The 21,783-nt window shown below is 40.3% G+C and overlaps 1 protein-coding gene across 3 annotated transcripts in view; it reads left to right on the top strand.

The window, feature by feature from the left end:
• The window catches only part of LOC134731437 (uncharacterized), a 134,174-nt gene that overhangs the window by 55,342 nt on the left and 57,049 nt on the right, over positions 1-21,783 (top strand). Inside the window, exons 2-4 of one of the 3 annotated variants that reach the window (XM_063609628.1) lie at positions 5,439-5,508; positions 15,246-15,346; positions 21,645-21,716. In XM_063609628.1, coding sequence (XP_063465698.1) covers positions 5,439-5,508; positions 15,246-15,346; positions 21,645-21,701 — 228 coding nt within the window. In that variant the 3' untranslated portion in view covers positions 21,702-21,716. Of the gene's footprint in view, positions 1-5,438; positions 5,626-15,245; positions 15,347-21,644; positions 21,717-21,783 lie in introns of those variants that run through there. The other 2 variants (XR_010113704.1, XR_010113705.1) reach the window with 2 other exon arrangements.

Below are 21,783 nucleotides of genomic sequence, written 5' to 3' on the forward strand. Positions count from 1 at the left end.
GGATATTGACCTGTAGTATTTTGTTTTTTGTTTTTGTTTTTTTTGATGTGTCTTTAGTTTCGATATCAGGGTAAAACTGGCCTCATAGAATGAGTTTGGAAGTATTCCCTCCTCCTCTATTTTTCAGAATAGTTTGAGTAGGATTGGTATTAGTTCTTCCTTAAATGTTTGGTAAAATTCAGCAGTGAAGCTATCAGGTCCTAGGCTTTTCTTTGCTGGGAATCTTTATTGTGTCTTCTATCTCATTACTTGTTGTTGATCTGTTCAGGTTTTGGATTTCTTCATGGTTTAATCTTGGTAGGTTGCATATATCTAGGAACTTATCCATTTCTTCTAGTTTTCCAATTTATTAGCATACAGTTGCTTGTAGTAACCTCTAATGATCCTTTGAATTTCTGCAGCATTGGTTGTAATGTCTCCTTTTTCATATCTGATTTTATTTGGGTGTTCTCTATTTTTTTCCTTAGTCTGGCTAAATATTTGTCAATTGTGTTTATCTTTTCAAAAGCCAACTTTTCACTTTATTGATCTTTTGAATTGTTTTCTTTGTTTCAATTTCATGTACTTCTGCTCTAATCATTATTATTTCTTTTCTTTCATTAATTTTGGCCCATTTGGTCTATAGTGCAGATTAAGTCCAAAGTTTCTTTGTTGATATTCTGTCTGGATGATCTGTCCAATGCTGAAAGTAGGGTGTTGAAGTCTTTAGCTATTATTGTATTGGGGCCTAGAGCTCTCTTCAGCTCTAATAATATTTGCTTAATATGTCTGGGTGCTCCAGTGTTGAGTGCATATATACTTATAATTGTTATATTCTCTTCCTGAATTGACCCCTTTATTATTATAAAGAGACCTCCTTGTCTTTTTTTATGGTTTTTGTCTTGAGATCTATTTTGTCCGATGTAGGTATAACTACTACTGCTCTTTTTTGGTTTCTATTTGCATGGAATATGTTTTTCCATCCCTTTATTTCCAGTCTATGTGTGTCTTTATAGGTGAAGTATGTTTCTTGTAGGCAACAGATCATTGGGTTTTTGTTTTTTTTTTTAATCCATTCAGAAACTCTGTGTCTTTTGAATGGAGAGTTTAGTCCATTTACATACAATGTTATTATTAATAAGTAAGAATTTATTCCTGCCATTGTGTTGTTTTCTAGTTGTTTTGTGGTCTTCTCTTACTTCTTTCCTCCCTTCCTGTCTTCCTTTTAATGAAAGTAATTTTCTCTGGTTATATATTTTAATTTCTTTTTTTTTAGTTTTTGTGTATTCATTGTATGTTTTTTTAAATTTGAGGTTACTATGAGGCTCGCAAATAATATCTTATAACCCATTATTTTAAACTGATGACAATTTAACTGTGTATTTTCAAATAGCCTATCTTAAAGCTCACTAATTTTTTCTTGTGCTTGATCAGTTCTCTGATGCATTCTTCAATGTATCAATTGCATTTTTCAACCCCAGAATTTTTGCTTGATTCTTTTAAATTATTTCAATCTCTTTATTAAATTTATCAGTAGGATTTTGAATTCCTTCTCTGGGTTATCTTAAATTTCATTGAGTTTCCTCAAAACAGCTATTTCGAATTCTCTGTCTAAAAGGTCACATATCACTGTCTCTCCAGGATTGGTTTCTGGTGCCTTATTTAGTTTATTTGGTGAGGTTTTGTTTTCCTAGATGATCTTGTTGCTTGTGGATATTTATCAGTGTCTGAGCACTGAAGAGTTAGGTATCGTAGTCTTCACAGTCTGAGTTTGTTTGTACCTGTCCTTCTTGGAAAGGCTCTCCAGGTATTTGAAGGTACTTGGGTGTTGTGATCTATGTTTTTGGTCACTGCAGTCATATCTGCATTAAGGGGCACCCCAACCCCAGTAATGCTGTGGCTCTTTTAGACTCATAGGAGTACTGCCTTAGTGGTCTTGGATAAGATCCAGAAGAATTCTCTGGATGCCCTGGCAGAGACTCTCATTCTCTCCCCTTAACTTTGTCTCAAATAGATGGGGTCTCTCTTTCTGTGCTGAGCTGCCTGGAGCTGGGGGAAGGGTGACACAAGCACCCCTGTGGTCACCACCACTGAAACTGCATTGATTTGGACCTGAAACCAGCATAGCACTGGGTCTCATCCAACGCCCACTGTAACCACTACCTCACTCCTGCCTATGTTTGCTCAAGGCCCTAGGGCTCTACAGTCAGCTTCAGGTAAAGCCAGCCAGGCTTGCATCCTTTCCTTTGGGGTGGTGAGTTCCTCTTAGTCCTGGGCAGGTTTAGAGATGCCATCTGGGAACAAGGGCCTGGAGTCAGAAACCTTAGGAATCTACCTGGTACTTTATTTTACTGTGGCTGAGCTGGCACCAAAACCACAACACAAAGTCCTTCCCACTCTTCCCTCCCCTTACGACAAGCAGAGGAGGATCTTCCCATGGCCACCACCACCACACACCCATGGGGAGTCCTGCTAGGCTACTACCAGTGTTCACTCAAGGCCCAAGGGCTTCAGTCAGCTTGTGGTGAATGCTTCCAGGCCTGGGACTCACCTTTCAGAATAGTGGACTCCCTTTCGGCCCAGGGCAGTCCAAAAATGCCACCCAAGAGCCAAGGACTAGAATCAGTGATTCCAAGAGCCTGCTTGGTACTCTACCTCACTGTGGCCAAACTGGTACCTAAACTGCAAGAAAAAGTCCCCTTTACTCTTCCCTCTTCTTTTCTCTAGAAGAAGGAGTATTTCTCCATAGCCACCACAACTGGGAATGTACTGGGTCACATCCGAAGCCAGCATGTCTCAGAGTCTCTCTCAAGGCCCATGGTGTGTACTATCTCATTATTGCTGCTGATTATTTAGGACTCAAGGGCTCTTTAGTCAGCAGGTTACGAATCCTGTCAGTACTGGGTTCTTCCCTTCTGGCCCAGGGAATGTCTAGAAATGTATCTGGGAGCTAGGACCTGGAATGAGTGCCTCAGGTCCCTGTCCAGTGCCAGATCCTACTGTGGCTGAGCTGGAATCCAAGTTGCAAGACAAAGCCCTCTCTACTCTTCCTTCTCATTAAGCAGAAGGAAGGAGTGTCTTTTGAAACTGCAAGCTGTGCTACCTGGGGTTGGGGGTGGGGAGGCACAAGCACTCCCTTGGCCACCCTGGGCTGGTGTCTCACTAGGTCACATGCCCCACAAGTTCACTGGGTCTGAGCCTAGCACAGCACTAGGACTTGCCTAGGAGTTGCAGTCCTTGTGGCCTAGACTGCCTTTCAAATTTATTTATGTCTCCACAGCACTTTAGCCTGTGGTGGCGAGACTCACTGAAACTCAAGTTCAGACTGTTGGGATGGACTATTCCCCTTCAGTTAGGGCTGGTCTAAATGCTACCTCCCAGGGTGTCGGCTGAATTCTGCCTGGTGTTGTTTTCTGCTGTGACCGGGTAGCACTGAGTTCCAATGCAAAGTCCCACAATCACTGTGCTTTCACTTCCCCAAGCACACAGATTCTGTTTCTGTACCATGTAGCCACTGCTGGGGGATGGGGAGGGGTAGTGCCAGTGATTCAAGACTGTCTTTCCTACCCTCTTCAATGCCTCTTTCTGTGATATGAAATTAAAACCAGGTACTGTGATCACTCACCTGATTTTTGGTTCTTATGAAGGTACTTTTTTGTGTGTGAATAGTTGATCAATTTGGTGTTCCTGTGGGGAGAATGAGTAGTGAAGGCTTCTATTCAGCCATCTCCAATCCTAGACGTATATCTTATCCTCTATGAATAAAATGTTAAAAAAGGGAGATCACAAATATGTAAAATTTGGTGTGCAATTGGAAGCTACATATTTCACACGTTTTTTACTATGATATTCATTGATTAAATGAATATCTTTTTTTACCAATTTGATTAAGTACTATGTAAAATGTACTAAATTAAGCTCTAAAACTTCAGAAATAAATACAAAATTCAAGAAAATAAGTTATCACAGTTTTTACTTTTGTTTATGTGTGATGTGAATGTATGTTTTTTTTTTTTTTTTTTTTTTTTTGAGACAGAGTCTCGCTCTGTCGCCCGGGCTGGAGTGCGGTGGCGCAATCTCGGCTCACTGCAAGCTCCGCCTCGTGGGTTCATGCCATTCTCCTGCCTCAGCCTCTCCGAGTAACTGGGACTACAGGCGCCCGCCACCACGCCAGGCTAATTTTTTGTATTTTTAGTAGAGACGGGGTTTCTCCGTGGTCTCGATCTCCTGACCTCGTAATCCGCCCGCCTCGGCCTCCCAAAGTGCTGGGATTACAAGCGTGAGCCACCGTGCACGGCCGTATGTTTTTTTAAGAAGCAGACACCAAGAAAGGATTAAACATACAATGATTTTATTGAGTTATAAAATAGGAAGTGGAGAGAGAGCTGGGAAAAGCTGAAAGAGCTGTCAGACTGCATTGCAATCCTGGCCCTGAATGAAGGAGCGAGAGAAGAATGACTGGATGGGAGACATCCTAGACCCCATGTGGCAATAATGAAGGTTCAGCAAGACTCAAGGGGTCCTTGAGGCACAGTTGGCTGTCAGAAGAGTCTTATGTCTCCCCAGAATGGGGCTGTCCCTGCTGTACTCAGCTGCTGGCTGGGAACAGCCCATGGGAAGTGTTGCTTTGGGTCAAACATGGCAATGAATTTAAAAATGAGTGGCTGGGCTCTTGCTCAAATGTGTTCCATGTACTTAGAGGCTGCAAAATGAATTTTCATGGCTGCCATACACTTTGTTCACTTTTTAATGGAAACATTACCCGGTTTAATTCATCCTCCTTACTGATAATAAAAATTAAACCTTATTTATGCCCAAATCATAAGATAAAATGTTGACTTTCTGTTTTGTAAAATTAGATTCGGAGAATGTGACTGTGAAATCCCTGAAAAATCAAATTCTTCAGTCCAACTTCTAAACATATTTGTGGTTTGTATATTTGGTGCTTAATTCCAACCTGAAGGCAATAAAATGTGTTTGTTAAACAAGAGCAAAGCTTTAAAATCATTCACAGGAAAATAACCTGCAAAATACAGGCTACAGAGCAAAACTTTGGTGAATCCTATTACCTTTATTTCTTTTACATTCTGAGTTGGTATCTTTGAATTGCTAACAAAGTTGGTGTCTTTCCATTGTTGAAATCAAGGTTATTGTGAATGCAAAGTGTTTTCAAGCGTCTTTGGTATCTTTTACTTCGTGTATCAGTCTAGTTTGAGGCCACTGAGTTTTATTGACTTCTTGACAGTTTGGTGCTCACTTTTTTGGTTGTTGTTCTTTGCTTGCAAGAATTCTCAAGTCTCAGATGCTTTTGCTAGCTTAAGTATTTGTTGATGTTTTAAATACTTTTGAAACAGAAGTTTTGAAGGCTGTGTCATTTGGTGGAAAGACCACAGTCTTTGAGGTCAAACAGATTGTACTGGGTTCTCATTTCTACAACTTATTTTTTTTTCTTTTTAAAGATCAGATTTATTTGGAGGAAACAACCCACAACCCAAAGGATGGGATTTTACATTTCAAGACATCTCCCAGGTAATAAGTCTACAGATTACAAATCATTTTCATAGAAGATATTTTTGTACAAATTTTACATGTATTCAGGAGTAGGATATTAATCCCAATTTCTATTTTAACAGGGGGCAAGGTAGGGGAGAGGGAAAAACAGTTTTGGATGTAACTATTTGGAAGGCAAGTAGACACGAAGAGGGCAAACCCTAGCTTTTCATTATCTACAATCAATGTTTTTTATTTTCTTAAAAAAAAAAACTTTTCAATCTTTAGTATCTCTTTAAAAGCCCACTTCTTAGCTACTAGTCAATTCATACCAATTATTTAAATTCACTTGGTACACACCTTTGTCCACTGGGTAAATTATATTCATTATGCCCACTGCTGCAGCATGCATAAACCAACAGCCCTGCATGGCCTAATCCAGGACTGATGGGAGAAGTGCTTGCAAACCAAGATCAAGGCGTCATTTCTCTGCTAATACTGTCTAACAAGCTGATCCTTACAAAAATGCGCATAAAATCAGGCAGGTTTAGCTACGGTGTTGCAAGAGAAATCAGGACCTTTTTAAATAGTTCTCTCCATTACCATTTATTCTCTCAAGGGAAACTTAAAAAATAAAAAAGAAAAAGAAAAAACAACACATCGGTCTGGCCACGCATAAATCCAACAAGCACTGGTGTGGCATTTCAGTGGAAAAGGAAACTTGAGGGGGAAAAAAAACCATCAAGGTTGTAAGAAAGGCTTCCAATTTAACCATCCCTGTCCCTATTTATCCACCTTAATTCACCACCCAAGACCATCCATTATTCTAGAGCACCCTGATCTATAAAAGGGGTCAAAGCATCAGGAACACGCAAGGAGTGAGAACCAAAAGACATCAAGAAACCGATTTGCTTGAGAAAAGCAGTGATTCTTCCTTTTACAGCCTCCATGGCTGAGAGAGAAAATACCCAAGAGATTATCCATATGACTTGGAGACTGCTTATTTATTGCATTACTTTAGACAAGCTGACAAATCTTTCTGAACTTGCTTCATCCTCTGTAATTTAGGGACAGCAATTCCTATCTTGTAGGTTGCTGTGGGACAGAGGCGAGGCAGCATACACAAGTTAATCCTGAGGCTCCCCATCTGGACTGACGTGTTACCCAATGTTTTTGCCTTCCTCTGACTTGGGGTCACTGGAAACGTGCAGGTTCCAAGCTTGGCCAGAATTGCCCAAGCACCATGCACAGCCCCTTAGCAGCTTGCTGCACAATGCCTGAGCTGAGAGGGCCATAGCCCGTTGGCCTCCTGGGGTCTTGCTGTGCTCTTGTAATCCCTCCTTCAGCCCATGTGTCAAATGCTACCCAATGCTCTCATTTCCACCATGATCCGATAATTATAGTGGTGGGAGGGAATATTGTCCAGAAAGGACCAGGAGGGTGGGAAGCAAGGTCCTCAATGGCCGCATTCACCTGGACCTTTAGCAGTCAGTGGTCTACTGTCAGTGGGTTCTAGCCATCAGGTGTCTACCACAAGGCATGCTCCTCTTCTTGTCCTACTGCCAGTTCATCTCCGCCTATAAGTGCTGCCTCAGCCAAGGCTCTCGTATCCATCAAATTCTGCTCTTACAATCTTGCCCACTCCACTCTATTAACCATGCATTCTGAAATTTCCACTTCCCCCGTTCCCTCAATTACATACCCTCAGAGGCAGAGGGTCCTGACAGTGCTGGACACATGCAGCTCAAAAGCTGAGTAAATGCCCCTTCTCCTGTCCCCTTGTGTCCCAGAAGCTAGGTGGTCTGTGTGGCTGGAGCTCCATGTCAGCTCTGTGGTGTTCATCACACTGCCCTGTGTGAGATTCTCCGATAAGTTGGTCTCTGAGAGACTAGCTAAGTTGGATATTCCTTCAAGACTCTAAAAAATAGGACATTTACTGAAATCATTTTTTTAATCCTTTATACTGAATATGTAGAGGTGCAGTATTTGTTTGTGTGCTTAGTCCTCAATCTATTTGCATTTTCATGAATAAAGTCATCGAAAGAAATACATAGCTGAGCCATGCAATGCTTCTGGGTTGTAGGAATTATGCATTCTTTAGACCATGGGGAATCTGAGGAGAGAGGCGTTTGTTACTTGTCTGATGCTGGTTTGGCTCCCTCAATGTCTGTGTCTAACAGGACACAGTTTTAGTTGCAACAAGGGGCCCTGGTGGGTAGAGGGGCTCTCAAAGGGCTGTTAACATATCCAAATACATGATGACCTGAAGAACCCAAAGGTTATTTCTGATGTAAGTGTCCAGGGATGGAGATTGTGTGTTGAGAGCTAGGGCCAGGATGACGGTGAGGTGAGTAGCACCTGGCTTGCGTGCAAAATTTGTAAATAATATTTTAATGCAATATTTTTTAAAAACTCAAATAAAAAAATTCATGTTGGACAAAATATAAAAATTCTAAATAAAGAGAGGATCAGTAATGGTGCTGTGTTGAGCCATATTTGAGCTTGTAGTAAAAGGAAGAATCAGTAATACCTATCCAGTTTTCATTTAAAATTTTTATATTTGATTCATCATGAATTTTTTGCATGCATTTGATTTTCTAGATCAGATTAAAATATTTTTCTTGAAAACAAAAAAATAAAATTAAAATTAAAAAACCAAAAAAGCAAATAAAAAAGGAAAATATATAATAATAATATTAAATTATTAGTTCTGACCCTTCTGAGAGACATTGGATTTAAAAAGCATTCCTTTCGCTTCCTTTAAATCTTTTCTTTAGAAAAGATTTTCTTTAGAAAAGATTTAAGACTAAAGAAAGACTAAAGAAAATTTTGTTTTCTTTAGTCTTCTGCTGACTGGTAAAAGGCGATTATGGCCCAAGGGCCACAAAACTTCTATATATCAGAAACCATACTGACAATATTTAATATTAATTTGCATGTGATTTATTTTTGGTTTTGTAAATCAATCTTTTTCTGTACCAGAAATCCTTCAGGGGAAAGTCGAATACTACTAGAGTAGATTAATAATGAAAACAATAAATGATTTTTAAAAATAGAATTTTAAGTACTATAAACCTTCAGGGTATTTTTAAATAATGGCCTTATTTTTCACTTCAACACATTTTTCAAGTGGAGTGGTACTCACCTTGTCTATGAGATTATTGCCTGGCATATTTCAAACTCCCACCATTGGAAGCCATCATGAGTCTGTGAACTATGGGGGTGTGGCAGCTGTTAGGAAGAGCTATCTTCACCCCACACCTCGTATCATAAGGAGGGGGTGATATGTTGGGAAGTGCACAGGACTCATGAGCAGAAGACATCAATTCCTCCCTCATTTGTAACTCATTACCTGGCTGGGCTTCAACTTCTCTAAGCTTGATTAGCCACATCCTTGCAATGGGAATAACAATAGATTTTTTCCAGGGTTGTTGGAAGGGAAAAAAAAGGAATCATAGGAGAAAGAGCTTTGCAAACTGCCGAAAGACTCTCCAAATTAAGCAAGCTCTTTCTTGATCAATGCCCACCCACAGGGATGGCTCCTCTTGGCTGGAAACTAAAGTTGACTTCTCTGCTAGAGAGATTATCTGTCATCTAGGTTGCATTATCAGCTGTAGTATGTTATTCTAAAACACACTAAACATATAAAGGAAAGAAAAGGAAATCCTGAGAGGTCTTCATGGAAAAGTTCTTGCTTATAAAGTGCAAAGTAATCATAGAGTGTGGCCTCCAACAAAGCTTCCTGAGAAAGGTATAATGACTTCAAATGAACTCTAGTTAATTCCACAAAACTTTCCTTGATCAGCAGTGTGAAAAAATGAACAAAGAAGTGGATTATGCCCCATGAAGAAGATAATTGCTTCTTCAGGAAATGCAAAAGTTGTACCAATTCCTGGAACTAAGCCAATGCATCTTCCACTAATTGGACTTGCAGTTGGTCATCTCAACTTTAAGTGTCCTAGCTTTTGGAGACTGAAATAATCCCTTAATATGTCTAACTGAAGCACAAAAAAAGGTAGAACTATCCTTTAAGATTTTCATCTGTCATAGTCTGGGCATGGTGGCTCACTCCTATAATCCCAATACTTTGGGAGGCCGAGGCAGAAAGATCGCTTGAGGCCAGGAGTTTGAGACCAGCCTGGGCAATATAGAGAGACCCTGTCTCTACATAAATCATTTATTTTTTTTAAAAAAGATTTTTATCTGTCACATATATAGACATTATTTTTGAAGAGTGATTATTTTTCAAAACAAACAAAAACAGCTGAATTCAGAGACCGCCAGTTTCGTTGATTTCACAGCCCTTACCTGGTCAGTGAGCAGGTGGTATAAGAAGATCTGGTCTTTGGTTAAGCTGATGGCAATGCTGTGTGGCAAGGGAAAAATATTCATTCTTCACTGACTGCACTATAGGACATGCTATATTTGAATCTGAAGCTAGAGGTGGATCAACTCCTATCTGACAATGCTGTGGATTGGCATTAGTTTGATCTTTGGAAAACCTCAAAGACTTTGAGGAACTCTCTAAGGAATATACCTCTACCACTAAGGAGAAATAGCCAAGGGGCTTATTTCTACTATACACTTAACCCAGATCCCAAAAATGCAGTTCCCTGAAGTGAAGGATTTACTTGGTCTTACATAGTATAGTAATCAGGTCTCCTAAAATACTTGCTGATAGTAAACTAAGATATCTTGGTGGGATGAGGCAATTTTTCAGCAAACACCAATGGCTTTTGGCATCCCACCAAATGCCATTGGTAATCCGACAACATTTAAAAACTTGAGTTTTGTGTAGAACTTATTAAAGGAAAGTAACAAACATCTGTTACTGATTTAAATGATTTTTATTATACTGTTATTTAAAATACATCAAACACGGTGATATACCAAGTAGAATCATCATGCTTGCATGCTGCGTTGCCTGGGCAATGAGCAAACAGGGACCAGGGATCCCCCTTTCTCTTGGGACCAGCAACTTCCTTCCCCTGATGGCAGGGCCTGAACCGTCCTTTCCAGACCACTCCTGCAAATAGCTGGCATCCATATCCCAGCTGCTGGCACCCTGCTGGGGTTATCTTCCCCATTGACAAGACAACATTTGCATACTTGCTCTGTAAGGAGGAACTTCCGCATGGGAAAGGGCCCCTGCACTGGGACACAAGCCCCATCGTGTGTCCATCACGTTCTGGCTGGCCCTGGGCTTCCTCTCTATGGAGTGACGGGAACATGGGTGATCTCATTGCCTTTTCTTGTCTTAATCCAACCTTGTTACTTTTTTTTTCTTCTCAGTAATGCCTATTCCTTATGACTTTCCTTGTGGAATTTGTCCCACATTCTAGTAAATAACAGATAGAGACCTGTTAGGACTCAATTTTTATGAAAAACATGAAACTAGGTATAAATGCTCTTATAAGCATGGCTCTTAACTACGAAACTAAAACAAAACTTAAATATAAGTACAAAAAAATCACATTAATGACCCTAATGTAATACAATAATTGATGTTATTTTGGTGAAACTAAATCATTCAATTTGGGCTTAATGAAATAAAAGAGATAGCTTTAGTTTCAACTCTTTATTTAATCCATTTCTATATTTTAACTTGAACGAAATTTTTAGAGAATGCCTGTTTGGACAAGTTTGATGAGCAAAGTGATATGAATAACTACAAGGCTTTTTCAGTTCAGGATAAACAGACCTCATATTTAACCCAAATTCTGCTGGCAAGCAATCATTGAATGCCTGTTTTGAAGAGGCGTCATATAGTAACTTGTAATGACTAGTTCATCTGAAAATAAGATCAGCATTGTGATATTATTGAATCTATAATAAATGGGTATTTAATCCAATTATTTCTGGAATTGAAAACAAAAAAAAAATCTTCATTGTAATTCTGATAGTTGCTGCTTTTGAATTTTTGCAAGTGACTACGGAGCAGGAGGGGCTGGCTGGACAGGATGCCATGTGCCTGCCTGAAATGGAAACCTGGCTCGATTGTTGTCTGGTGCAGACCTTTGAATTTTATAAATCTTGGCTCCATGCACTGTGTGAGAACTCACATGGCCTACAACTGTTATCTATTTAAAGCATGATGAAAGTTTCCTTTAAGCAGTGAGCTATGCATGATTCATTCTATTCTGCATTCTATTCAGTCACTCACTCACTTGCACACTCATTCAAACACGTACCATGTGCTAGACAGGCTCTAGGCAGTTGCATACACCGGTGGACAAAATGAAAAGCCTCGTCTTCATGAAACTCCTATTCCAGCAGGAGGAGACAGAAAACAAAAGTTATTTTAATAAGTAAATTTTATAGTGTGTTTAAAAACAATTTTTTTAAAAAGAAAAAAGAGTAGGACAGGGCTTTAGGGACTGCTGGGGCTGGAGTGGGGCAGGTTGCAATTTGAAATAGGGGTCAGGGTAGGCTTCATTGGAAAAGTGTGATGAGAGAAAACATTTGTGAAAGGTGAGGGTGTGAGCCAAGGGGCTGTTGAGAAGTGAGCAGTTCAGGCCGAAGGACCAGGTAGGGCAGATTCTTGAGGTGGGGATATACCTGATGTGTTCAGGAAAGAGCTGAGAAGTCAATGTGGCTGTACATCAGTGAACTGGGAGTGGAGGAGTAAGAGAGGAGGTTGCAGAAGTAAAGGTTATCTTAGTCTGTTTTCTGTTACTTATAACAGAATGCCTAAAACTAGGTAATTTATAAAGGAAAGGAAGTTATCTCTTGTAGTTCTGGAGGCTGGGACCGGCTCCAAGGTCGAGGCAGCATCTGGTGAGGGACTTCTTGCAGTTGGCGGCTCTCTGCAGAGTCCCAGGGTTGCTCCAGGCAACACATGGTGAGGGAGCTGAGCGTGCTAGCTCAGGTCTCTCTTTGTCTTCTTATAAAGCCACCAGCCCCACTCTTGTGATAACCCATTAATCCATTAATCCATGAAAGCTCTCATGACCCAATCACCTCTTAAAGGTCCCACCTCTCAATACTGCCACATTGGAGATAAGTTTCTACATGAATTTCAGAAGGGACAAAACATTCAAAGCATAGCAGCAGGGAAGAATGCAAAAACTCCAGGAAATCACAGTAAGCATTTTGGCTTTTTCTTTGAGTGAAATGGGGATCTATTTCAGTGCTTTGAGCAGGGTTATGGCGTGATCTCACTCACAGTTTAGAAGTGTCACTCAGGTGGCTGGGCTCAGTGGCTCACGCCTGTAATCCTAGCACTTTGGGAAGCCGAGTCAGGTGGATCACCTGAGGTCAGGAGTTGGAGACCAGCCTGGCCAACATGGCGAAACCCCATCTCTATTAAAAATACAAAATTAGCCAGGTGTGGTGGAGGGCACCTATAATCCCAGCTACTCAGGAGGCTGAGGCAGGATAATTGCTTGAACCTGGGGAGTGGAGGTTGCAGTGAGCCGAGATCGCACCACTTCACTCCAGCCTGGGTGAAAGAGTGAAACTCCGTCTCAAAAAAAAAAAAAAAAAGGAAATGTCACTCAGGAAGGATGGAGCTGCCTTCACCAGAGGTGGGGAAGCTGCGGGTAGAACAGGTTCCAAAGTGGAAAGAAATAACAAGCTCAGTTCTGACTCGATTAACTTTGGCACATCTGGTAGGCATCCAAGTGGGGTATCAGTTGGGTTCTAGCATCTGAAGTTTGGGAGAGGGTCTGAGCTGGAGATTTAAAGTTAAAAGTCAGGGAGTATATGGATGGCATTGAAGCCAAGGCACTGAATGAAGAAGACGCAAGGGAGTAAATGTGGCTGGAGAAACAAAGAGGACCAAGGATTCAGGCCTGGGGACCCCATAACACAGAGGACACCAAAATCCTACAGGAGGTCTGGAGATAGAGTTTTCATCCGGATGCTCCAGTCTACACTATAGTTACATTGTTTCCAAGTTATCATTACAGTGAAAGCATCGTTTATAGGTTATGTGGAGAACTCACAGACCTTGGTGACTCATCTGGAACCCTCCTTTGAGAAATCCTGCTTCACAGACCTCAATCATAGGCAAGATAGTTCTTCAAGTTGAGACAGAATGATATGGTTCTAAAATCATGTTCATCACTGTCTTGCTCCACAGGGGAGATTTTCACATTTACACCCTTGTTCTACTTCATCAATGTATTAGAAATTATACCCAAAATATTCTTCACCACAGAAAAGGGAGAAAATTTAGAAGTGAGAGTTTAAAAAGTAAAGTTTTAATGGTTTCATTTCACCCCCCACTGGGATATACCCCACTTGCCCTTAGAGACTGTTTTCCTTGAGCAGTGATGTACATTGAAGTTCACTTCCCTGGGCTTGGATGAAGGCTTCCTAGGGCAATCAGTTTTCAGGCCCTCAAGGTTCATATGTACTCTTTTCTCACACGGAACCACATGGGAACTCATCTGCCACATTAATGCTTTCTCAAATTGCCTACCAGGATGTCCTTTAATGCACCTTACAAAAGATTCACCCCACTGAAATCCAACTCTGGTACAGTGACTCAAGTTGCAAAAGTGTCTGGTGTTCTAAGCAGAAGAACAATTGTCAATATCACTCAGGAAAGTCACCTTCAGCAAAGACCTCATAGAATTTCTCCCCCAGTCTATTTTAGTAACAGCTTCATTTCTAATAAAATTTTCTTTTTATGGTTAAAAATAATCTATCAAAATTTATTATATGCTTAAGGTGTTTTGATTTATAATAAAGTAAAATGAAAATTTTAAGTTTAGAGAGTTTTAATCAGAAAAAAATAAAAAATAAATCTTAATTTATGGACATATTTTTCTTTCAAAGAAATTTGACAGCATAAAGAATAAAAGTTGTACTAAGACAACTGGATGGAGGAAGTGTGATGGAAATGTGATATAAGTCAGAAGTGAATGATGTAAAGTTTCTCCCTGTTAAATAAGAAATGTTCATGTATTTAAAAAATGGATGTTGCCTATCAAGTTGCAATAGTATTTATATTCCATTTCCAGAACACATTTTATATTTATCAGAGCAATGTAACTGTTTCATTTGAAAATGTTAATATTTACAATATCCTAGAAATCACATATTTTGCCTCTAGTTTAGAGGAAAAAGTTTTAGATATCATCTTTAAAATATAGAAGGAAATACCTCATTTTCCAAACTCCATTCAATGAGCAATATAGGTTTCAAATTCCACAATGACTTAAACTATACCAAAGACAATCTCAGCCAGTATATCAAAAGATCTCAACAGCAATGGAAAACTTCATTTTTCAGAAGCAGACCAATCAATTTTGAGCCAGCAATTTCTTTCTTTTGTAAGATTCATTCCTACTGTGCTGACCCCAAAACCTTATCTTATTTCTTGACCATGGATTACACCAGGACATATCGATCATGTTAAATTGTTAACACCCACAATGATACGCCCCAGACACATTTCTTACAATGAGCAGAGGGTTCTGTGTATTGGATATAGGTCAATCACTGAAGGTAGTAATAACGCAGTGGCTCTCTGCACTTTACCTTCTTAAGGCCACTGCACTCACGTACTAGGTGTTGTCCCAGTGGAGGAGAGTTGGATACAAAGTCTCTTCCATCTTGACATCTTGCTACTGCAGCGGCCTCCTGTTCCATTTCTCACTTCTCCCGCCCTTAGTTTTCTAGCTTTGGGGAACGTGGCTGCCTCAGCAACCATCTTATCTGCTCCCTCTACCCCACCGTTTTGCAAGGAGGAATGGGCATTGGTTTCTTTCTCACACTGTCACTACCTCCTCCCCTTTACCATTTTTTCATTTCCTCTTCCCTTCTAGTCTCCTTTGTGATCTTCTTCCTGTCTTTCTGGTCATCCTCTGACTTCTGCAGAGTGGTTCCCTCCACCCAGACAAAACCCTGGACTGATGCTAGGCACAAGGTATGTGACCAATGCTTCCATCTCCTCTTCTGTCCCTGGGACTGTGGCCATAGACATTCACCTCCATCAGGTGCCACTGATAAAGGAGAAGGAGAGGACACAGTTCATAGAAAAGGAAGCTCTGGCCAAACTGGAAGCCACCAAACCCAGGGCGTGGCTCCTAGAGTATTGCCGTCTCTCAGGAGCTTCCCAAGGCTTATCCTGTAACGCCTCCCACTCTTCTTAGCATCTCTCCTTACTCTTTATTATTATTTTTATTGTGACAAAATATACATAACCATAAAATTTACTATTTTAATCATTTTTAAGTGTACAGTTCAGTGGCATTAATTACATTTATATGTTGTACAAACATTACCATTATCAATTTCCAGAACTTTGTCATCATTCCAAACGGAAATTCTTTACCCATTAAACATTATTTCCTTTTCCTTTCTCACTCAAGCCCTTGGCAACTGCCATTCTACTTTCTGTCTCTATGAACTTGACAATTCTAGGTACCTCATATAAATACAAATAAAAATACAGCATTTGTCCTTTTGTGACTGCCTTATTTCACTTGACATATGTCTTCAGGGTCCATCCATGTTGTAGCATGTGACAAAATTGCCTTCCTTTTTAAGGCTGAATGATATTCCATTGTGTATGTACCCACATTTTGTGTGTATATTTATCCCTGCGTGGGCACATGGGTTTCTTTCTACTCTCAGCTATTGTGAATAATGCTGCTAGGAACATGAATTTATAAATATATGTTCAAGTCCCTTCTTATGCTTCTGTTCAGCATAAACCCAGAAGTGAAATTGCTGGATCATATAGTAATTCTATATTTAATTTTTGAGGAACCACCATACTGTTTTTTATAGTGGCTACATCATTTTACATTTCTACCAGGAATGTACAAGAGTTCCAATTTCTTTACATTCTCACTGATGTAGTTTGAATACATGAGCCCGCCAAATCTCATGTGGAATTGTAATCCTCAGTGTTAGAGGTGGGGCCTGGTGGGAGGTGATTGGGCCATGGGGGCAGATCCCTCATGGCTTGGTGCTGTCATCAAGATACTGAGTGAGTTCTCACAGGATCTGGTTGTTTAAGTATGTGGCACTTCCCATCTACTCTCTCTCTCTCTTGCTCCCCCTCCCACCACATGAGATGTCTGCTCCCCCTTTGCCTTCTTTCATGGTTGTAAGCTCCTTGAGGCTTCCTAGAGGCAGAAGAGCAGGTATGCTTCCTGTACAGCCTGTAGAAGCACGAGCCAATTAAACCTCTTTTCTTTATAAATTACTCAGCCTCAGGTATTTCTTTATAGCAATGCAAGAATGGACTACCACATTCACAAACACTTGTTATTTATTTATTGATTTTCATAGTAGCCATCCTAATGGGTGAGAAGGGATATCTTCTTGTGGTTTTGCTTTGCATTTTGCTAGTGACTAGTGACGCTAAACACACTTTAATGTGTTTATTGGCCATTTGTGTATCTTCTTCAGAGAAATACCTATTCGAGTCGTCTGGTCATTTTAAATTGAGTTGTTAGTTTTGTCGTTGTTGTTATTGAGTTTATTTTTATTAATTGTAATTATTTTTTCTCAACAAAAATAGTAATGCTCATTTTAGAAAATTAAATTAAGAATTGAGAAAACATTGAGACAAAAATGATTCATGTTACAAATAAAGAATATATTTTCTCAATTTATTTTAAGTGTATATAAATTTTATTAGGCCACATTCTTTGAGTGCAATATGAAGAAGCTAGGATTCATTACTTAGGAATTAAAAGTAGACATTACTAAATAAGTCTTGGGTAAAAGAGAAAATTTAAATTTAAAGCAGGTCACAGATTATAAGACTAGTAGGTAACACACTACTACCCAAACTAATCAAATATGTTCAGAGCCATACTTAAAAGAAAATTCCTGGCTTTAAATATTCTTATTATAAATCCAAAATAATTTTAGTTAAGCATTCAATAAAATACAAATTCTTGAAAATACAAATGCATAAAAGAGGCTGTAATAGCTGGTAAAGAATTATTTCTGGATGTGTCTGTCAGGGTGGTCTGGAAGAGATTAGCGTTTGAATCTGCAGACTGAGAGAAGATCACCACCTCCAATGTAAGTAGGCATCATCCATTCTCTCAAGGGTTCTGAATAGGGCAAAAAAGCAAAGGAAGGGGGAATTTGCTCCCTCTGAACTAGTGCATCTGTCTTCTTCTTCTTTTTTTTTTTTTTTTTTTTTTGAGACAGAGTCTCGCTCTGTCACCCAGGCTGGAGTGCAGTGGCACAATCTCAGTGCACTGCAACCTCTGCCTCCCAGGTTTAAGCAATTTCCCTGTCTCAGCCTCCCCAGTAGCTGGGACTACAGGTGCAAACCACCACACCCAGCTAATTTTTGTATTTTTAGTGAGATGGGGTTTCACCATATTGGTCAGGCTGGTCTCAATCTCCTGAGCTCAGGTGATCCACTTGCCTCAGCCTCCCAAAGTGCTGGGATTATAGGCATGAAGCCACCATGCCTGGCCCACATCTGTCTTCTGATGTTAGAGGTGGGCACTCCTGGTTCTCAGGCTGTTGGACTGAATCACACACACACACTGGCTTTTCATAGCTCACCAGCTTGCAGACAGGATATCACGCAACTTAGCCTCCATGAGCCAATTTCTATAATGCATCAATCTCTTTCTCTAAGTATATGTAAATGTAGAGAAAGCGATATATATGTTCTATATGTATACTGTTTCTGCGAAGAACCCTAATATAAACATTAATAAATTGTTTTAAAACTCACAAAATAATATAATTAAAGAGCAGGTAACCCCCAACTGTGTTTTCAGTTTACATATTCTAAGATAATTACTAAGAACATTGGTTTCATATCTCTGGATGCTGTGCTTTTGTTGGTCCCTTAATTATTCATGACCATTATATCTTCATTTTGGATTATATATTTTATTTATAAAGTCTCCATTGTTCAAGAGATTTTTCCTTAATTCTAGTTGGTCTAGTATTAATATTCTTATTTGTTTTCTATTTGCATTCATCTGGTGTGACTTTGTCCACCTCTTCAAAAAATATTTCTGCTTCAATTTGTTTTACATATTTTTTTGAAAATAACATTTGGCTAGGTTTTGTTTTGCTGACCTAATTTAAAAAGTATTATCTTTTAAAGATGAAATTTGATCAACTTACATTCATCTTAGTTGATGCAGTTGCGTTTCATGCTATTCTATTGCTGTGTTCTTTACTTTTGCTGGTTTCTTGTTTGTTTATTTTAGTCTATTGTATTTTATATTTCTACTGATTTGGAAAATATACATTCTACTCAGAGTCTGTTAGAGAACATCTTTCATTAAAAGCATGTAAGCCTTTATTTCTCTGTTATAATAACAATAAAGCCTCAATGCCTCAAATAAGATGAGGAATTCAGCTTGCTTTTAAAAGTTTCTTCTTTTTTCTCTATCTCCCAGATTACATTAAATTATCTCAGATTTTAAAACCAGGATATTACAAGTAGGTTTTTCACTCTGCAATTTCTCTTTAAAAACCATTTGGACATTTTAAGTATATCTCATAACCACAGAAACAGCAATTATTCACTAGGATACTTTGTTTCATTGGTATCACTATTGTTTACCTCTTTCACCTTCTTCCTGGATATTTTTACTATAACATGGGTAATTCGCTCTTGGAATACTTGCCTATCTCAAACTACGTTTGTCATTTTCTGATGCTATGATGATAAATTGTCCTAGTTTACAAGTCCTGAGCCACATCCTTTCCCCACTAAACTCTGTGGATCTTATTCCATGATCTTTGGCATGATTATATTGCAGAGAAGCCTGGAGACAAATCCTATAGTTAACCTGGTTTTACTGTCTGTGTCCTTTGGGAATTTTCCTTTATCTTTGAAAATCTGAAATTTCGTCGGGATAAATATAGGTGTGTCTTCTCATTTTCTAAGGTAAAAAGACAAAACAAAACACAACCTGATACACTGAGAGCATCTTCAACCTGAAGTGTCAAGCATTTCTGTGATTTCTTTAATTCTGTGTTTGTTCCTCCACTTGCTCTGTTTCTTCACTTTTAATCTTCATCTTCCATGACCTCAACCTTACTGTCTTCTTCATGGGTATTCTAGTTTCCATCAAAATCTCTTTTTCCATCACACTGGAGAAGGTAAAAAGGCTGAGAAGGAAGAGAGGAGAATGGTGCGTGCCATTAGCTGCCTTGCAAATTATCTCTTCCATGGGGCTGGTGTGGCTTCTTGGCCCCCCAGGGTGCTAAGATGGTGCTCAGTGGCTCCAGTGGAATCTGTCTTCATCACTGGCACATGTGGGCCATCTGCAGAGTCCCCAGACAGATTTCTCTGTGGCACCTGAGCCCCTGTCTCATGGATAAGATCTCCTTTGTGACTGAGATTAAGCTGCTGAAATTTGCCTGCTGGAAACAGTCGTCATCATAGCCAAGCCTTTTTCTTTCTGCAGCCCATGAAGAAGTCTACTCTGACTTTCTTTCCATCCAGGTTCCAGGGACTTCTGCCTGCATGTTCCTTCTCCACCAATGGCTTCTGCCATTCTAGCTTTCACTTTCTCCTGGAGGTGTCTGCCAGAACATTTCACTCGGAAGCTTTGGGATGGACGTTTCCCTCCCTCCTTCCCACCAAACATCCCAGTGAAATATTAATATTTGCAGTTTCTTGACCAGAGATTCCTACGACGGGTGATAGGAAAATTGGCAGAGGTCATGTTGTTGATTTTAGGTTTGTTTGTTGTTGTTGTTTATTTTAATCATTTAGCTAAGAACTCCAGAAATGGCCTTTGGATATAGCCTCCAAAATATTCCAAATAGCTTCAAGAAACATGAGTGGTACCCGCATGCATAGCCTGTGCTCAGAAATAGTCCCAGCAGGAAAGAAAATGGGTTACAGAATGAGTTTGCATTCCCTTTGGCTGGGAACCACAGCACCGGCCCTGGGCTCCTTCATGAAGCAAGATCCTTTCCCAGGTCCAGGAGTCCTTGATTCTTGTGGTTCTCTTCTTCTTCTCCTCCTCCTTCTTCTTTTTTTTTTGAGAGGAAGTCTCGCTCTGTAGCCAGGCTGGAGTGCAGTGGTGCGATATCGGCTCACTGCAACCTCCACCTCCCAGGTTCAAGCGATTCTCCTGCCTCAGCCTCCTAAGTAGCTGGGAACACAGGTGCACACCACCACACCCAGCTAAGTTTGGTATTTTTAGTAAAGCAGGGTTTCACCGTGTTGATCAAGATGGTCTTGATCTCTTGACCTCCTGATCCACCCATCTCAGCCTCCCAAAGTGCTGGGATTACAGGCGTGAGCCACCGCACCCGGCCAGTTGTCTGTTCTTTTAGACACCTCTGGGATCACACTATGAGAAACAAAATCTTAAGAGATTATCATGTATTCATTAATTCACATGGAGATGAAAGGGCTGGTGCCCAAGCTCCAGCTCTCAAATCCCGCTTTTGATTCCCCCACCTCATTCTCCACTTCAGCCACACTCTTTTATGAAGGATTTGACAAGTTTGGCCCCAAAACCACGTAGTGAAGTGCCTCTCTTCTGCCCATCTACTGAGCTTTCTGCTGTTGATGGATAATTTCTCTGGGATGTCTTAATTGAGCCCCTTCTCCTTTTTGCCTGTGTTTTACACATGGGTCTCCAACCATTGCACCAGGAGATGAAGATTCACCTGGGATGACTAAATTCCACTGTAGAATCTAGAAACCTTCTCACAGCTCCTGGCCTTCCAACAGGTGTTACAGTTTACAGCTGTGTCCTACCTCCTAGACTTGCAAAACTGGTGTCTGGTGTTTTTTTTTTTTTTTGGGGGGGAGGACGGAGTCTTGCTCTGTCACCAGTCTTGAGTGCACTGGCGCCATCTTGGCTCACTGCAACCTCCACCTCCCAGGTTTAAGTGATTCCCCTGCCTCAGCCTCCCGAGTAGCTAAGACTGCAGGTACACACCACCATGCCCAGATGATTTTTTGTATTTTAGTAGAGATGGGGTTTTACCATGTTGGCCAGGATTGTCTCGATGTCCTGACCTCACGATCCCTGGCCACCTACCCCGGCCTCCCAAAGTGCTGGGATTACAGGCGTGAGCCACTGCACCCGGCCTGGTGTCTGGTTTACATGAACGAAAGGTCTGGCTGGAATAGCAAATGTCTGCAAGGGAGGCTGGGCTAGATATCACCAGGGCCTGGAACACTTCTCACATTCTCTCCTCCACTAACCTCCAGTTATCTAAGAGGATTATGACTCTTCTTTCTCTCTTGTCCTCAGAATGTCTCTCTGGCTTCCTCTCCCTCTCAGAGACCCAGTTTGGAACTGCAACCCTGAGGTGAGATAATTGAGGTGAGATAATTGCAATAATGGAATAATCTTTACAAGTCACTGTGGTAACTCAGTAACTCCCCCTCTT

The sequence above is a fragment of the Symphalangus syndactylus genome, chromosome 9 (genome assembly GCF_028878055.3).
Source record: "Symphalangus syndactylus isolate Jambi chromosome 9, NHGRI_mSymSyn1-v2.1_pri, whole genome shotgun sequence".
NCBI classification, from domain to species: domain Eukaryota; kingdom Metazoa; phylum Chordata; class Mammalia; order Primates; family Hylobatidae; genus Symphalangus; species Symphalangus syndactylus.